Here is a 17,567-nt window from a genome sequence, read left to right on the forward strand (position 1 = left end):
GCAAGATCGTGACCTGGTTGAAGTCGGACGCTTAACCGACTGCGCCACCCAGGCGCCCCAATTACCTGCTGCTTTAAACTATCATTGATACAAAACCATTATAATTTAAAAAATGCTAAGTAATGCATAAGAGAGCTATATATATTGATACTTCTTCGTGGCCATTTCTGAGGTATTAATGCTGTTAAGTTCCAGGTTCTGTTACCATCTCACCAGAGATCAATTTGTCTTTGGACTCCATATACAGTCCAGAGTAGAGTTTTCTAAGTTTACTATCATATCTAAAAGGCACTTCTAAGTGTCTTTGACTTACAAGGAAATGGTCCTCTAAATTTGGTATTCTAATATCTGCAAAAGAGTCTCCCACTTAGAAGACTTGACAAAATGAAGAATTTAAATATTCATTCCAAATAATAACCACGATTTATGGAGCGCAGGGCACAAGCATTCAAATGCTTTAGAATCTTCACAACAGGACAATGTTATTTTGAGTATATATGAGTACACACACACACACACACACACACGCACGTCCTCACATGACAACTATCCAGAGGTCACTGATGCTTAGCTGCTTGTGGCTCCACGAGACACTTCAGGTGTAACAACCTAAGTCCACATTCTTCCAGGTGGGACTGAACCATGGTTTGTTCAAAGACAGGCTCTATATCGCAAATGCACACGAGTATGAGAACCACCACCATCTCTAAGCTGGAATACTGCCACAACCCCTGCTAACACATTTCCCCCTTTCTGTGCCCTTGCTCTCACTACCGTCCATTCTCAGTCAGTACAACAGCCAGTGTGATCCTCTTTAAACTGTACCACTCCTGGGGCGCCTGGGTGGCTCAGTCGGTTGAGCGTCCGACTTCGGCTCAGGTCATGAGCTCGTGTTTCAGGAGCTCGAGCCCCACGTCAGGCTCTGTGCTGACAGCTCAGAGCCTAGAGCCTGCTTTGGATTCTGTGTCTCCCTCTCTCTGGTCACGCTCTCTCTCTCTCAAAAATAAACATTAAAGAAAAATTTTTTAAACTGTAGCACTCCTTTGATCAATACCAGTCACAGTAGAACCTAAACACTTCACAGTGGCCAGCAAGGCCCTACCAGATCTACCCCCAGCCCCACCCCATTACTGCTCCAATTCTTGCTGCTACAGTCTTTGCTCCTGCTGTTGTCTGGCTGGCACCTATTTCCCCCACATGTCCTCCGGGCTAAATCCCTCACCTCTTTGATGTCTCTGCTCAAATCTCCTTTTCCCAATGAGGTATACCCTGACTACCCCCATTTAATTCTGTAATCGGCCTTCTCTATACCCCTTTCTTCTTTCTTGTTGTCTGCAGCACCTAACATACTTTATTATGAATTTCTGTATTCACTTTCTTCCTCCATTCTATTATCATCAAAGCACAAAGACCATATTGTCCAAGTGACTCCAGGAACGTAAATTGGTTTGTCTAGACCAGGGACTTTGTCTAGCTTCTTGAGGTGGGAAGAGTTTTGCCAGGTTTCAACTTCTCAAGGGACCAAAGTCTCTGTGAGAGGCACAATAACCCCCAAACCTGTGACTATATGAAGTTACATGGCAAAAGGGAATTAGGGTTACTAATCAGCTGATCTTAAAATAGAGATTATCCTGGCTTATCTAGTTGGGCCCAACAAAATCTCAAGAGTCCTTAAAAATGGAAGAGGGAATCTGAAGAGATCCAGAATGATTCAAAGGGAGAAAGACTCAGGGGTCAGTTACGACTGACTGGCTTTGATGATGAAGGCAAGGCGCCACAAGCGCCACAAGCACACAGGCAGCCTCTAGAAGATGAAAAAAGAAACACATTGTCTCCTGAAATCTCTAGAAGAAACACAGTTCTGCCCACATCTGATTTTAGGCCAGAAACACTCATTTCAGACTTGATTTCCAGAACAGCATATAAGTAATTGATGGTATATTTAAGCCACTACCTGTGTAGTAATTTGTCACACAGTAGAAGAAAACGGTCTTTTTTCCCACTTTAGAAGGAGTATAACTCTCCTTCAGTCCCATCATCTCTAACAGCTGGGGCTGGTTTTCTGACAAGTTAGTCTCTAGCTAGTACCTAAATCTAGACTGACTGGTGTAAGATAATCTGATTTTCCCCACATTATCAAGGTTGCTCTCACATCTGCCCTATAAGGAAGAATAAGGGGATGAGTTCTCCACTTGCATAGGTACACAACATGTACACCCAGCAGACTGACTTGGCCCCAGGTGACTTCTGTTTGGGATGGTTTAAAGATTAAGGCCTTTTCTTGTTGACTTCGGACTAATTAAGTTTTGACTAATTAAGTTTTCCGTTCTCCCAGGACGACACCACAAAGCCTGCCCCTTAACTGATGCTATGTATAAAATTGTGGAATTCAAACTGAGCACTATAGCAAAATAGGTGATGAGCCAGTAGGCACCTACCTGATAGGATAACTGAAGCTCCCAGGGCAAGAGTATTTGTTTATACACGTATACAAAGTACAGTACTGGGAACGGTGCCTCACCCTTAGCAGGCATTCCATTACTATGTGTTGAAAAAGCAAACGCTATAAGGACTATTAAACATCATATAAAATTGACTCCAGATGTCTAAAAGGCTTAAACACGAAAGGTAAAACTATAAAGCTAATAGAAGAAAATGGTGGGGAATGTTTTGCAGTCTAAGGATAGAAAAGGATTTCTTAAATAAAATCCCAAACACATTAACCATAAGGTGAAAAACTGATGGATTTGATTGCATAAAAATTAAGATTTATGTTCAACAGTCAGGCTACAGAGTAGGAAAATATACTTCCAGTGTTCAAAAGTGGCAAGGGACTGGGGCACCTGGGTGGCTCCGTCAGTTGGGCGTCCAACTTCGGCTCAGGCATGATCTCACAGTTTGTGAGTTCGAGCCCCGCATCGGGCTCTGTGCTGACAGCTTGGAGCCTGGAGCCCGGAGCCTGCTGCGGATTCTGTGATTCCCTCTCTCTCTGCCCCTCCCCCACTCGCACTCTGTCTCTCTCAAAAATAAATAAAAACGTTAAAAAAATTCTTTTTAAAAAGTGACAAGGGACTAATAATTGGAATATTAGAAAATGAATTCCTCGAATTGATAACAAAAAAATCAGGAAAAATCAGAAGACCAAAGCATGTTGGAAAAGAAAATTCACATGAAAAGAAAACAAACTGGTGAAGGATATGAAGAAATGCTCAAATTCAAATCATCCAAAATGCAATTTAAAATAAAGAATTATCACTTTATACCATGTGCTGGTGTATGTATGGCAAAACTTAGAATGCTGACTACAGAAAATAGTAGGGACATGAGGACATGAAAATCCTCTACCTCTGTATGGACAGGTGTAGCCGTTCTGGAGAAAAATCTAGCAGCACTTGCTCAACTGAAGTATGCTTATATATACGACCCAGTAATATTGCCCTTAGATAAGCACTACAGATATTCTCACACGGATTGATAATAGGATGTCCAGGGCAGCTTTGTTGCTGATAGCCAGAAGCTGAAGCCAACAGGAGTATCCATTGTAAAAAAGCAGCACATGCTAGGAAACTTTATTAGCACAGAGAAACAACAAAATAATGTTTACACACACAATCACAAAGCTGTTCCATATAGGAAAAAGCAAGAATAAGGTTTATAGCAGAACGACACTTAAAAAGATCACTTACGTTTTGTTTTCAGGGCTTACATTTATTCCTCACTTTCACCTCCATTACTTACTTATTATTAGTTTTTTAATCAGGAGGCTCCACACCTAACGTGGGGGTTGAACTCAGGACCTAGAGATCAAGAGTCTCGTGCTCTACCAACTGAGCCAGCCATGAGCCTCTCCATTAGCCAACTTGGCAAACGAATTAGAAAACAAGTGAAATTTCTGGGAACTATGGAAAAATAGAAATGAAGAAGTAACCAGAGGCTGAGAAATGGCCCTACAGGCTTCACAGCAGGGATACCTGTCGTTGGACTTAAAACAAGCACTAAAACAGGGAGGTGTTTAAAAGTAATTTATCCTGTGAGCTTCCAAAAAAGTTATAGATCAGTGCCTACAAGGTGCCAAATAAAGCAAAAAATGAGCACACTTTATGTGCTTTCGGAAAAAATCACATTACTCATGAATTGATCTCAGAATTGATCTCTTTCTCTCTCACTCCAGGCTAGAGAAACAGTGGCGAGGTTTGGGAAATGATCCAAATCTTTGATATCACTGCTTGAGCTTACCTCTTTTTCTGGAACCAATTCTCCACAATTTTATGTCAATACTTAAGAAAATGAGGAAGAGAGCATTACTTGGTGCCTCTCCCCATGAGGGCTTCCCCCCAAAACCGTGGTTTCTCCTAGATTAAATCTAACCTGGAGTTCAGAACACTTCACAAAATGGATACAAACTAACTTTAAAAATTCCTAGAAAGACGTTTTCTTTAAAATACAGTTATGAATGGGACACCTAGGTGGCTCAATCGGTTAAGGGTCCGACTTCAGTTAGGGTCACGGTCTCTCAGTTTGTGGGTTCCGGCCATTCGTCGGGCTCTGTGCTGACAGCTCGGAGCCTGGAGCCTGCTTCAGATTCTGTGTCTTCCTCTCTCTGCCCCTGCCCCGCTCGTGCTCAGTATCTCTCTCTCTCAAAAATAAATTTTTTTTTAAATACAGTTATGTTTAATATTCTCTTTTGGGGTCACAGATAAATTTGAGGATTGTATTTCTTCATTGGAATGCATTGCTGCTTTACAGAATTTAAGAAAATTTTGCCCAATAAAGGAAAATAAATAAAGGATAAAATAAATAGAAGTACAGTGTGGCAGGACCTGCAAGGATGACAGCACATTTCCCCAGGCTAACAAACACTTTTAAGTATCAGAGGAAATTAAAAGACATTTTGAAAAATAAAGTCAATGGTTAAGAAAAAACAAAACACATACATCTGTGTGTGTAGAGAGTAAGAAAGCAAGTATGGAGAAAGGCTAACACTTGGTGACCACCCACCCCCACCCCTGCCTGGGGAGGTTTTCACTGCATAATTTCCAGGAATGCAGATTTGAAGTTTTACAAACAGAAGTTGGAGAGGGAGTAAACTCAACAGTTTTAATTTAGTAGTCAGCCTCCCCATAACTCAGCTCTCATAACTGATCTCAATTTAACATCTAGCTCCTTATTTTGTTACTTCGAGACTATGTATCTCTCATGACATACATACAATTCAGGTAAAATTGCCTTAAGTCCACCTAGTGCCAGACTATGTCTAAAAAAACAAACAAAAACAAAAAAAACTTCGAAAGCCTGGGTCAAATCCTGATACACACAAGTTGTTCCCCTGAAGTTGCTGTTTACGAGTTGATCAGTTTCTCCTTAAGCTTAAAATCACACAGGACCTAGGAATGTTATCACTGCTCAGCTCTTTGCTCCCGGGAACCTTTCTAAATCTCCTCCCACGAGTCAGACCTGGAATTCCTGCTAGTGAAAGTCACTAGTGGCAACTATGAAGTGGGCAGTATTTCTAAATCACTACTCATCATCTTGCAAGGCAGTATCAGGCACTGTTTGGCTGTTCACCAAAGCAAGTCAGGATTCCCTAATACACCGCAAACACGTACAGGCGGCTTATCTTCTAGTACACGAAATACTAAAAATGTTGGCAAACTACATTAACCCATTGTTTTCCCCTCTTCTCACTTCCCCATTGCTAAAATAGATCCCTACGGACATCATATACAGTAATAAATGGCTTTGATGCTATTGTAGGGCAGTTCTAGAAAGATAACTGGAGTTGAAGTGTTGGCGCAACGCTGGGCGGCGAGGAGACTGGTTGAGAACATTCCTCTGAAATCCCGGGGGCGTCAGGGTCTCGTCCCGACCTCGGCGACTGCGGACCGCCAAGGACGGCGGACTGGCGAGGACGGGACAGCAAGGGAAGAGAGCAGCGAAAGGTGACACGGGTAGCCCGGGGCCCGGGGGCGCGCGGCTTCCCTGGGCCCCGCGCCGCGCGCCCCTCCCCTCCGCTCCCCGCACTGCCTCACCCGCCCCTCCCCACCCGGCTCCCTCAAGTCTCCACGAACGGAAATGGGAGTCACAGCGCCGGGGACCAGCGGAAACAAAACACAGAGGCGGCCGCGGGGGGGCCGCTGTGGGTGAGAAGGCCCCGGAACGAGGCCGGCCCGCGCGGGCCCGCGCTCCCTTCCTCCCCCGCGGCCGCACTCACCCGCTCCGGAATCGGCCCCGTCGCCCCCACCCGCGCTCCAGAGCCGGCTGAGAACAGCAGGGGCGCGGGCTCCACGTGCAGCGCTTCTCCCAGTAAGACCCGCCGCTCCTGCGACTCGAAGTGTAAGGCCCCTAGGCCTTTCCCGCGGAATCGGCGCTGAGAAACTCCAACCCCCCTCCCGCCTCCCAGGCACCCCCGGGTCCAGGACTACAACTCCCAGCAGGTTGCGCGAAACAAACGCCCGAGGCAACGGAGGCTCACGAGGCACAAGAATGCCCAACGCCCCAATCTGCTTTGTTTTACATTCTCACTTTCCGGGCAAAATCATACACCTCAACAACCACAAAGAACAGGATGCTGACTTGGGTCCGGGAGGACTGAACTAGGGGACAGGCCAAAGTGCGCATGCGTACACTACAAGGATTCCGGGAGGGAAAAAGACAGCAGGTCAAGTTAGGCGAAGGAAAGATGGCGGAGGCTTCGCCAAGGGACCCGGAAGCACTTACCCTCCACTTCCTCCTCCTGTTTGGCTTCTGTCTCACCTAGAGCTGTCCGGTCGCAGACCGCCTCCGAGACGTTTCCTGTCCGGTGAGTGTCGACCGACTGAAACGGCGGCCCATAATGCATTGCGATGGCGGGTAGGCGGGTGGGGGTGGAGCCAGGGCCGGAAGTAGAACGGTGGCGGCAGCGGAGGCCCCGGCAGCTCGGGACTGAGTGCAAGGTGACTGGGAGGGTTGCTAGACTAGCTTGGCCTCTTGGGACTCAGATTCTGGGTTTCTTCTTGGGGCCTGGGCTGCCTATTACATCTGTCCTTCAGGAGTATAGAGCAGCCTGGTGTCACAGGCACCTTTACCGTCTGGCCCAGGGTCACTGCTGACCTCGGCGCCCTTAGGCTTTGAAGTTTGCGGTAGATTCCGGCGTGGTCATCCCTGCTCTGAGGGTAAACCGGGGTGGTACGCGAGGCAAGGAGGCCAGGGGTTCCCGGACCCGCGGCTCAGCTGGGGCAGCTCAAGGTCATTCCCACGGGACAGGTCTGCGGCCAGGCCTGCCGTACCGGGGCGCGCAGGAGGTCGTGCCCAACTATTGAAAGCAGAATGAGCACCATAGGAGGGAAAGGGGTGACGGTAATTTTAAAAGTTTGCATCCCACCTGAAAATATTGATAGTGCTGAAACGTGGCTAGGCAGGTTTGTTTTACACTCTCATTTTCCTGCACAACCCTACACCTCACCCCCAAGAAACAATACGCTGACTGGGGTAGAAGGGGGTTCTTGAGTTAGGGGTGAGGCCAAAGTTCGCAGGCGAACAAAACAAGGTTTCCAGGAGGGCGAAAGAGAACGGGTCAGGTTAGGCGGGTTGTGGATTGACTTTAGGAATATGCACGGAATGGGCCGCGAAAGTACTAACCTAGGCTGGTCAGTCATCTCTGTAAGCTGGAGAACCGTGCACCCTCTCACCACAAGGCCTCTTCTCATGTGTACCCTTTCTTGCTGTTGCCTTCCCCAGTCTTTCTACGTCAAATCCCAGTCACAGGTTGGGGGGGGGGGGCGATCGTAGAGAACTTATCACACTTGGTATTTTACACCTATTTGTGTAATAACGTGTCTTCTGCATGACGGTGGACTGACAGTGGACACTCATATATTACTCAGTGAAAAAATAAAAGGGAATAAAAGAAAGAACAAGTTTTGATAGTGAGATTATGTGTTCATTTTTTAGACAGGTTGAATTGGATGGTCCCGTAGGACTTAGGAAAGGAAAAGACCTGTTGAATGGGTAGGTTTAGGGTTCAGAAAAAACGACTAAAATTAGAGGTGTGATTTGGGAATCGTTAATACTTAGATGATAGAGGGGTCCCTGGCTGGCTCAGTTGGTGCAGCGTGCAACTCTTCATCTCCAGGTCTGAGTTCAAGCCCCACATTGGGCGTAGAGCTTACTTACATAAAATACTTAGATGATAGAAATTGAAAAAATGAAAACAGACTTTACCTAATAGGAATAACACGATTTTTGCCATCGGAGTTAGAACAAATTGACTGTGGAGATCTGGGCAGTGTAATAACTTTTCTTTGACATAGTTTTATTTTCTGTAAAGGAGGGGTAAGAACACTTTCCCCTAATTGTTAATAATGTTTTCCTAAGGGTTGAAGAGGAGAATATATACGGAAATACTTTGCAAAGTATTTTGGGATGAACCAATGTTAGGTGACCTTATTGCTGAGTATTAAGCATGTTCTTAAATTACTATAAGGGAAAATAGCACCTTGAATTGCATGATTTTCTAAAAAAAAAAAAAAAAAAATTTATTTTTTGAGAGAACACAGGCTCCTTGAACCGGGGAGGGGCAGGGACAGGGAGAGAGAGAAAGAGAGAGGGAGAGAGAGAGGGAGAGAGAGAGAATGAATCCCAAGTAGTCTCAGTGCTGATACTACGAACTGGGAGATCATGACCTGAGCTGAAGTCAAGAGTCAGACGTTCAAGCGACTGAGCCACCCAGGCACCCTGAGTTGCACAATTTTTAAAATAGATCCGTGTCCACTTAGATTCTACCGTGTAACCTTGGGCCAGGTACTTACTCTCTAAGTCTCAGTTTATGTGTATGTAAAATGGGAATGGTAAATATGTAGCACTTTAAGGTTGTTTGTTGTTTGCTTTGAGTCTTAAGTATTTTTCTCTGATGGGGTATAAGGCGTGATGTATGGTGAATTTCTCCCAATAGTTTGCTTTCGGGGCAGGTGAAGGATATTTTGTTGATTATGGGAGTTCTTTTGGTAGTTTTTATGTGCGATTCCAGGGCTTCTCCGCCTTTGCATTATTGACATTTTGGACCAGATAGGTCTTTGTTGTGGGATGGCTGTTATTTTGTTTTGGTTTTTATAGGATGTTTAGCAGCATCCCTGGCCTTTACCCACCGGAGGCCAGTAATACCCCGGTCAGGACAACCAAAAATGTCTTCAGACATTGCCAGTAATCCCTTGAGGTATACTGCTGTCCAACTCAAGAACTCCTGTGTTACTCTACGGTCTTCTAGCTGAGTGCTTCTCAAACTGTCAGTAGTAGAGGACCATTTTTCCCCTAACCCTGTGGCTACCTTTGAAAACTACAATAAAAGTTACTGTAAAAGTTAGATGAAAGAACATACAGTGAAGACACCCAAAATACAAACTGATTTTTTATTATTCAACAGATATATGTGACTCTGTCCAATTGTTATAAAAGTTTCTAAATCGTTATTAACGATTTTTGTTACGATAGACCAGTAACACAATTTGTATACTATTGCTGGCCCACAGACCACACTTTGAGCACTTTAATAGAAGTTCAGCATCAAGACGACAGTGATTATGGTCATTAATAGGTAATTTTGGAGGCTCATGGGACTCAGGTTAGCATGGCAGGTTTCATTTTATCTGTAAGATTCAGAAATTTTAACCAGGTTGTATTGAGGTGTGAATCTTGGATCCCCATTCCAACGTAGGGTTTAGTAAACTCTGTTTAATAGACATCTTCTTTCTCAATCTGAGGGAAATTTCTTCTAATTATTTATGGCTTTCTTATCTATTCTTTTTCTTTTGGAATTCTTGTTTGCATTTATTTGTTGTAATTTGGAAATTTTTTGGCATTTGATCTTTCAAGGTACTAAATTAGGTCTCAACTGAAATCATCTTCTGTTTTACCTGCTGAAATGCTTAAAAAAAATTTTTTTTAATGTTTATTTTTGAGAGAGAGAGTCGAATTGAGCGGGGGAGGGGCAGAGAGACAGAGACACAGAATCTGAAGCAGGCTCCAGGCTCTGAGCTGTCAACACAGCAGGATGCAGGGCTCAAACCCACGAACCCGCAAGATCATGACCTGAGGTGAAGTCGGACACTTAAGCGACAGAGCCACCCAGATGCCCTTATTTGCTGAAATGTTTTAGTTAGAAAATCATATATTTTAGTTTCAGGAGCTCTAAAGACTTGGAAATCTTTAAGTCCTTATTTTTCTTTCTTTTTATTTTTTAAAAAAATGCTTATTTATTTATTTTTGAGAGCCTGATGTGGGGCTCAAACCCACGAACTGTGAGATCATGACCTGAGCCAAAATCAAGAGCCAGACTCTCAAACGACTGAGCCACCCAGGCACCCCTTTCATTCTGTTTTATTGATTAGGTTGTACTGTTTGACTTTCTCTCTCTTACTGGTGGGCTCCCTTGGGCTGGTTCTTTTGAACTTAGATTTGGCTGTTACAGTATTCTTGAATGCCTGGAATCCTACAGTTGGAATAGGCAGAACACTTTCCCCTGCTATGGGGCCCGTGTCTCCGTGCTCAGCTCCCTTTTGGTCTTCTGAGGGGGCTCGGGGTAACCTGGCACATTAATCTGGGGGCCAGTGTTCTTTTCTGCCTGAGATGGGCGGTTATCTAACATGCTACGTTGACTATGCTTATTCTTGACCTGTGGTCCAAGACCAAGTTTATGGAGAAGAAATACCTCATCCTAGATTTTGTGCTTTCTCTCTGCATCTAACCCAGCACACAGGCCTGAGTTGTTTCTAACTGCCCCCTAGGTCCCAGGGCCTTTTGGTTAAGAAGCAAAAAAACTTGCAGTGGGGAGTGGAGAGGGGGAAGGGAGCTCTGGTCAGGTGACTGTTCTTAGCATTCAGCAAATTCTGGTGTGATTTATGATTGACTTCTGTAACAATTAGTAGAATTAGATTCCTACCATATGATATACTTAGAGGTGTTTTACAATTATGTACATTTTAAAGTATGTTAATACTGTCGTGCTTGTTTTCAGTAATAGAATCACCATGATTCTCCAGAGGCTCTTCAGGTTCTCCTCTCTCATGCGGTCCATGGTCTCAGTGCATCTGAGGAGGAACATCGGTGTTACAGCAGTGGCATTTAATAAGGAACTTGATCCTGTACAGAAACTCTTCGTGGATAAGATTAGAGAATACAAAACTAAGCGACAGTAAGTGGGTAGATAACCACCTGTGGAGTAAATATAAATATTCAAGATATATGTAAGTTGTGAGATGGGGAAAAGAAATTACTAGGTCTTTGAAACTGTTGAGACCTTCACTGAGCTGATTGCTGACATAGAGGTTCATTAGGTGCTCCAAAAGAAGATAAAGATCTTGATTCTTTTTTTTAAAGTCCCAAATTTTATCTTATATGAGTTCCAAGGGAGAATTCCATTATATCTGTTGTCATTTTAATGTTTATTTTTGAGAGAGAGAGAGAGACAGAGCATGAGCGGTAGAGGGGCAGAGAGAGAGAGAGAAGGAGGGAGGGAGGGAGAGAGACACACAGACATAGAATTAGAAGCTGGCTCCAGGCTCCGAGCTGTCAGCACAGAGCCCGACGCAGGGCTCGAACTCACAAACTGCGAGATCATGACCTGAGCTGAAGTCAGACACCCAACCGACTGAGCCACCCAGGCACCCCTCTATTGCCATTTTAGATGTATTGTCATTATAATGTCATTTATTATAAACTAGAGCCAATTCTTAGAAGTCTATAGGATCTTGGAAATCATTTAGGAACTATATTTGAAAAAATTGAGTCCCTTAGACATTAATTAGCCTAAGGTCATAAAACTAATTGTAGGAAAAACATACTATCAAAATATTCTAATTATCAATTTAGTGCCCTTTCTTTGACATCATGATTTGGGGGGGAAATGTATGAACCCAGCATTTTTTTCTTTAATGCTATTTCCATAGTTCTGTATTTCTGGGAATGTCAAAGGTCAAGAGGGAAGTGGCATAAAGGAAAGTCCAGGATAAACACAGTTACGGAACCACACAGCTTTGGAGGTGAATGATGACCTTAGCCATCATCAGATTCAACCCCCAATCTTATGAAAAGCGATACAGAGCAGTTTGGTGTTCATTTTATTTAGTTGTCTACCATGTGCAAAGCACTGGGCTATTAACTGTGGTAGGCCGCAGAACAAAGCCATACTGCATTTCCATAATATTCTTGAAATCTGATGGGGTGGAAAGCTTGTAGGAATGTATAAGGTAATCTATGAGGAAAAATGGGTTAGATACTAATATAGTGATACATTCAGTGTTTGGGGACTTCATAGAAAGGAATGTTCCTTTCTTGCTGGAGGCAGTATTTGATATCCTTAAAAAAAAGGTTTTTTTTTTAACATTGTTCATTTTTTGAGAGACAGAGATAGTGCAAGCGGGGGAAGGACAGAGAGAGAGGGAGACACAGAATCGGAAGCAGGGTTCAGGCTCTGAGCTGTCAGCACAGAGCCCGACGCGGGGCTCGAACCCACATACCGTGAGATCATGACCTGAGCCAAACAACCGACTGAACCACCCAGGTGCCCCTGAGATCTTTTATCCCTTTTAAGAATATGGACAGCTATGGATCAGCCCTTCAGTTTAAAACTGTGAAGAACTTACTCACATGATTTTGTTTATAGCTTCAAAGGGTTCTCAAAACCAAGAAAGGCTATCAGTACATATCTCTACCTCTGGTTATGAACAATTGGTGTGAAGGTTGCACAGATAAATGGGAGGGGGAGAAGGATATATTTTAGGAAGAAAGAGTGGTGTGAGTTAAAGCATGAAAACTGAAACGACCAGGTCGGTTTGAGAAATTGTGTAATGCTGCTTCCCAGGACTAGAGTGTATGAGGAGAGTGGGGAGCAGTAAGGATGAGAATGGGGTCGGAATGAGGGGATTATGAGAGGCCTCGATTATAGATGGGCAGGTAAAGTATTAGATGATAGGCATTTATGAGGAATTAAAGGTTTTTGAGCAGGATGGTAGGATGGAACAAGGTACTCTGTATAATTTTAATCAGAGTATTAGGAAGATTGGAATGAGTAGAGAAGACAGACAGACATGGTAGGAAACTTGTAACAATCCAAGCATTGGATTGACAAGGTTGATGAGAACCTTGTCTTTACAGCAGTGGGAATATAAAAGTGACAGTCGAGACATTGAGGGACTGAGAACTGGGTCTTGGTTATCTGGTGGAGAGAGAGAGGAGAAGGAACAGTTAAAGAGCCCTGAGACTTTGAGACTGGGCAACTAACAAAAAAGGTTTTGTTCTTACCACAGCTAAGGATGGAGAGAGCTAAAGGATTAAAATGAAGACATTGTTAAGAAATTCTCACAACAGTCTTATAGATCTTATCCCCTTATTACATGTTAGAAAAGCAAGGCTAAAAGAGAAGAATTTGTCTAAAATCACACTATTCAGTAAGCAGGTGTGCAGGATCCGTTGACACTCATTTGAGTGTCTCCTGTCCAGAGGTAGTGTGGCATCTCAGTGTTGATGCTGTTTGCACTCCACTTGTCCTTAAAAAGCCTGTCCAATAAGAAGTCAATCCTGAGGCGTACTCTTTTTTTTTTTTTTTTTTTTTTTTTAAGTAAGCTCTGCGCCCAAAGGAGGCTTGAATTCAGGACCCTCAAGAGTTACATGCTCAACCGTCTGAGCCAGCTAGGTGCCCCTGGGATGTACTCTGAATCTAAGGGGACTCTAGTTCATTCATTTGTGCAAATTGTGTGGGAAAATGTTCTGCACACGGACTCTGACCTGGAATGCAGCTCTGAAACTTATTAGCACTTGGGCCTTGGGCAGGTTATTCAGCTGCTATACCTTATCTGTACGTAACATGGGGGTGATAATAACAGCACGTATTTCAGAGGATGCTATAAAAATGAAGTGATTCAGTAAGTTAGCATGCCTAGTATTTTTTACATGAAATAAACAAGTATCCTTTGAGTGTCTGCTTTGTCCAGGTCGCCATGCTAGATCCTGGGGATATAATAATAAGATGGGCTGGGAGACATACTCAGTTGAGGAGGTAGATGAGATCTGGCCTCTTTCTATCATAGGAATCCACATGAAAGTTCTCTAGCAGCCATCATCTGTCAGTAACCAGAATATTGGTGAGACTGGCTGGATGTACTAAAGCACTGTCTGAAACTTGTAGCTCCCAGAGTTAGAAGACAGTCGTTAAAGTGTCGGGTTGAAGGCTCCTCTGTCTATTTCATTAGCCATTGTCCACATGTGCCTATTGAAATCTAATTAATTGCAGTTAAGTATAAATACAAATTCAGGTCCTTAGTTACATTTCTAGTGCTCACTAGCCACATATGGCTAGTGGCCACCTTAATTAGCGCAGATACAATTCATTACGGAAGGTTCTATTGCATGTGCTGATGTAGAAGAAAACTGAGTCCATGAGAACAAGCATCATTAACAAGTTCTTAAATTAGAGCTGTCTCTGGAAAAACACAAAACAAAAAAAACAGAGTTGTCTCTATATTTTTGTGGAAATTCTGTAACATAAGGCCTCTACTTTGATCATAGGCATATGTAAAAATATTATTACCCTTAATGGAGTTCTCACTTACGAAGTTTTTGTTTATTATGTTCATGATAGGCGGGCAGTAACATGACAAACACAGAATTTCTGCAAAGAATTAATTACATCTAATTGGCCCCACTGCTGGTCTTGATGCTATATTTATCTTCCCAAAGCACGACTCTAATTTTGTCATTTTATTGCTTAACACATAAAATACACACCCCCCGCCTTAACATTCCAGGCCTCCCATGACCTGAGTCCTGCTGGCTTTTCCATCTAGATGGCTGATTCTCCACAGACAGCCAGTTTTTTATTACCTCCACTCTTTGCTTTCTCAGTCTTAGAATGTCTGAAATTAAAATCTGACCCAAACGCATCATTTGTCACAAATGCCACCTTTGTAAAATGAAACTTTTTTCCAATTAGCTCCGCAAAAATGCTCTCTCCTCAACTTGAGTAGCTGTTTGATAAGCCATGTCTTTGAAGCTTATCAATAACTCTCTTATAGCACGGATGTTTCTAAACATTTTTTTCCCCTAAATGGCAAAATCTCTGAGGGTAAGAAATATTTGCAGCTTTGTTAGGCCCATATTATAGAGACTTAAGGTTACTAAGACCTTTTAAAAGACGTTTAGTGGTGGCTGAATTAAATCGGATAATAATAATAATAGCACTTATTGGCCACTATGTCACCTCACTGTGGGCCAGGCACTGTGTTAAGTGGTACATGTACATTATCTCTGTAATTCTCGTCACACCATCATTAAGTAGGGCCTTCAGTTTTAGATGCGGAAACTAAAGTTTAGAGTGTTTCGTGCCTTGCTTCAGTGTATGTAGTTTCAATAAACTGTAGAGCTGACATTGAAACAGAAGTAGTCATTGACTCAGGGAACCCATGGACTTAGCCATTATATCTTATCACAACTTAGACCTCAAGAGATTATGACTTGATAAACATCCTTGATACTCAAACCTTGAATGTTAGAAGTTTGTTTGAAGTTGCCTCATTTATGTGATGCCTCATCATTATAGAAGTTTGAATTGAAATTCAAGCGGAAATGCTTTTTTTCAGAAGCTACGTTTTTCCCTATATGATGACTTTTAAAAGGTCTATTGAAACTTGATGGTAAAAAGTAATTTTGGTTTTGTAAACTAGTGCATAAGAAGAGTTTTTACTTGTTCATTTGCCCACAACAGGGCATCCGGAGGACCTGTTGATACTGGCCCAGAGTATCAGCAAGAGCTGGAGAGAGAGCTTTTTAAGCTTAAGCAGATGTATGGTAAAGCAGACATGAATACTTTCCCTAACTTCAATTTTGAAGGTAAGTGTCTTCAATCATGGATTCATTCTTGGGGGAGATTTGTTTTAAGTCGAGACTATTTATGCCTTATACTTGAGTTGTTTAGAGGATTAAATGACAATCACACGTAAATTTATTAGGACAGTGACATTTGCATGAGAAGCTCTCGTACAAATGCTTGCCATCGGTATAGGAGATTATGTAACAGGTCAAATGGTGGGGATTTGAAATCAAACTCCCTAATCTTGGATCGTGACACTATCACCTATGAAGTGTGTGATCTTGGATAGTTAACTGGTGACTGTTTCCCATCTGACATTCAGGGAGAATTCTAATACCTCTCTCGTGGTTGTTGTAATTAAATGACATAAAATATGTGAAGTCAGTTAATAGCCTGGTTTATAGTAAGTGCTTAATAAATCATTATCAATTGTAATAGTTCTATGTAGGTGTTAAAAAACCATAGATACTAAAAAAAAAATCAAAAAATTGAGCAGTTAAATATTGAAGCCTTCTAGATAATGCATTTTATTGCAATATAGCTAAGCGTGGACCTTTTTGTTCCTTTTCTTAGATCCCAAATTTGAAGTTATCGACAAACCCCAGTCCTGAAGAAATAGTGTAAAATGTATTTGGTAATTTGTCCTAGATTAGTTGTACAACTGGTCGGAAGTATCGGGACAAACGCACGTTTCTCAACCGTCAAATGTGTTCTTTTAATTCTGATTCCAAATAAATTATTTGGTGATGTTGAGTGTACATTTGAGTGTATTGAATTCTGTGTTTCAGCATTGTTTTTAAATCTGCCCAGTTGGCTCTAATGAAACAGGTGGAGATCTTGGGTTAATTGGCCACAACTTGCCCACAACCTGCGAGGCTCCTCTCTGTGTTCGGGGCTCGCCTTTTACTAGTGGAGACTTCCCGCCTCAGGAGGCCGCCCTGACGTAAGGAATGTTTGCCACAGAGGGATGTTACATCCGTTCCCAGAATATAAAGAAAAGGCTTGTAAACCTTTTATCATAGCTTTTCCAGGAAATTCAAGTTAAGCTTGAATACACACGGGAACATTCATTGTGTTTTAACTACCATCTCCTCAAACGTTAAATGCTTTTATCCCAACAGCCAGGTCCCTCCTCTTCCCTTGCAGTTTATGATCATAGATGTATTACTGTGCTACACAGATGGAGGAAGGAAAGCTGGGAGCAGGCGGGGGTTCTACAAAGGAGCCTCCTTGGAAAGAGTAAGCTGTATGGTGTTTTGCCCAAGCGATGGGAGACCCAGCAAGTAGGCGGCATAACAGGCACATCAAGATTTCAGTTAGCGTAGCTGGCTCTTGAGGAAATGATTTTTTTTTTTTTTTCAAAAGGAAATCGGCTGTGCCTTTTTATATCTGACAATCTGACTTGTGTCAGTAAATACGGATCTTAATAAACCTTTAAAGGCTTTTTTTGTTTTTTGGTACCGATTTTAAATATAATTTTATTTAAGACATTGTATTTTCCACTTAAAAAATACAGTGCTTACAAAGTGCAATGTTTATTTCCTTTCCCTGGGCACATGGTCCATATTCAAGTATCAAGAATGACCGGTTTATTTACTATGGCAACTCGACTTTATAATAGCCATGGAATTTGCTACAAATTTGGGTCCTTCAAATGTTGTGTGTGGAACATGCCTTGTCTGGGCCCAGAGGAGGCAGCACGATGGGGGAGCTGCACCACCAGGGAAGCCTC

The 17,567-nt window shown here is 42.8% G+C and overlaps 2 protein-coding genes across 4 annotated transcripts in view; one reads left to right on the top strand and one right to left on the bottom strand.

Moving 5' to 3' along the window:
- GABPA (GA binding protein transcription factor subunit alpha) overlaps window positions 1-6,829 on the bottom strand; it is a 39,614-nt gene extending 32,785 nt beyond the window's left edge. The window contains exon 1 of one of the 2 annotated variants that reach the window (XM_043593811.1): window positions 6,718-6,829. The gene's annotated coding sequence lies outside the window, so the exon portion shown is untranslated. Of the gene's footprint in view, window positions 1-6,211; window positions 6,325-6,717 lie in introns of those variants that run through there. The other variant, XM_043593810.1, reaches the window with a different exon arrangement.
- ATP5PF (ATP synthase peripheral stalk subunit F6) lies at window positions 6,692-16,593 on the top strand. Of its 2 annotated transcripts, none has more exons than XM_043593813.1 (4): window positions 6,692-6,799; window positions 10,988-11,164; window positions 15,731-15,855; window positions 16,409-16,593. In XM_043593813.1, the coding sequence occupies exons 2-4, from the start codon at window positions 11,001-11,003 to the stop codon at window positions 16,444-16,446; spliced, it is 327 nt and encodes a 108-aa protein (XP_043449748.1). In that variant the 5' UTR covers window positions 6,692-6,799; window positions 10,988-11,000; the 3' UTR covers window positions 16,447-16,593. The 2 variants fall into 2 exon arrangements, with proteins under 2 accessions (XP_043449748.1, XP_043449747.1); XM_043593812.1 differs by lacking the exon at window positions 6,692-6,799 and adding an exon at window positions 6,833-6,932.
- The last annotated feature ends 974 nt before the right edge of the window (window positions 16,594-17,567 follow it).

Source organism: Prionailurus bengalensis, chromosome C2 (assembly GCF_016509475.1).
Source record: "Prionailurus bengalensis isolate Pbe53 chromosome C2, Fcat_Pben_1.1_paternal_pri, whole genome shotgun sequence".
Classification (NCBI taxonomy): Eukaryota; Metazoa; Chordata; class Mammalia; order Carnivora; family Felidae; genus Prionailurus; species Prionailurus bengalensis.

Excerpts from the sequence above, each read along its gene's own strand:
- ATP5PF (XM_043593813.1), top strand. The coding sequence starts at position 11,001 with ATGATTCTCCAGAGGCTCTTCAGGTTCTCCTCTCTCATGCGGTCCATG. Across the intron at positions 11,165-15,730 it reads GAATACAAAACTAAGCGACA|GGCATCCGGAGGACCTGTTG; the intron begins GTAAGTGGGTAG and ends TGCCCACAACAG. Across the intron at positions 15,856-16,408 it reads CCCTAACTTCAATTTTGAAG|ATCCCAAATTTGAAGTTATC; the intron begins GTAAGTGTCTTC and ends TCCTTTTCTTAG.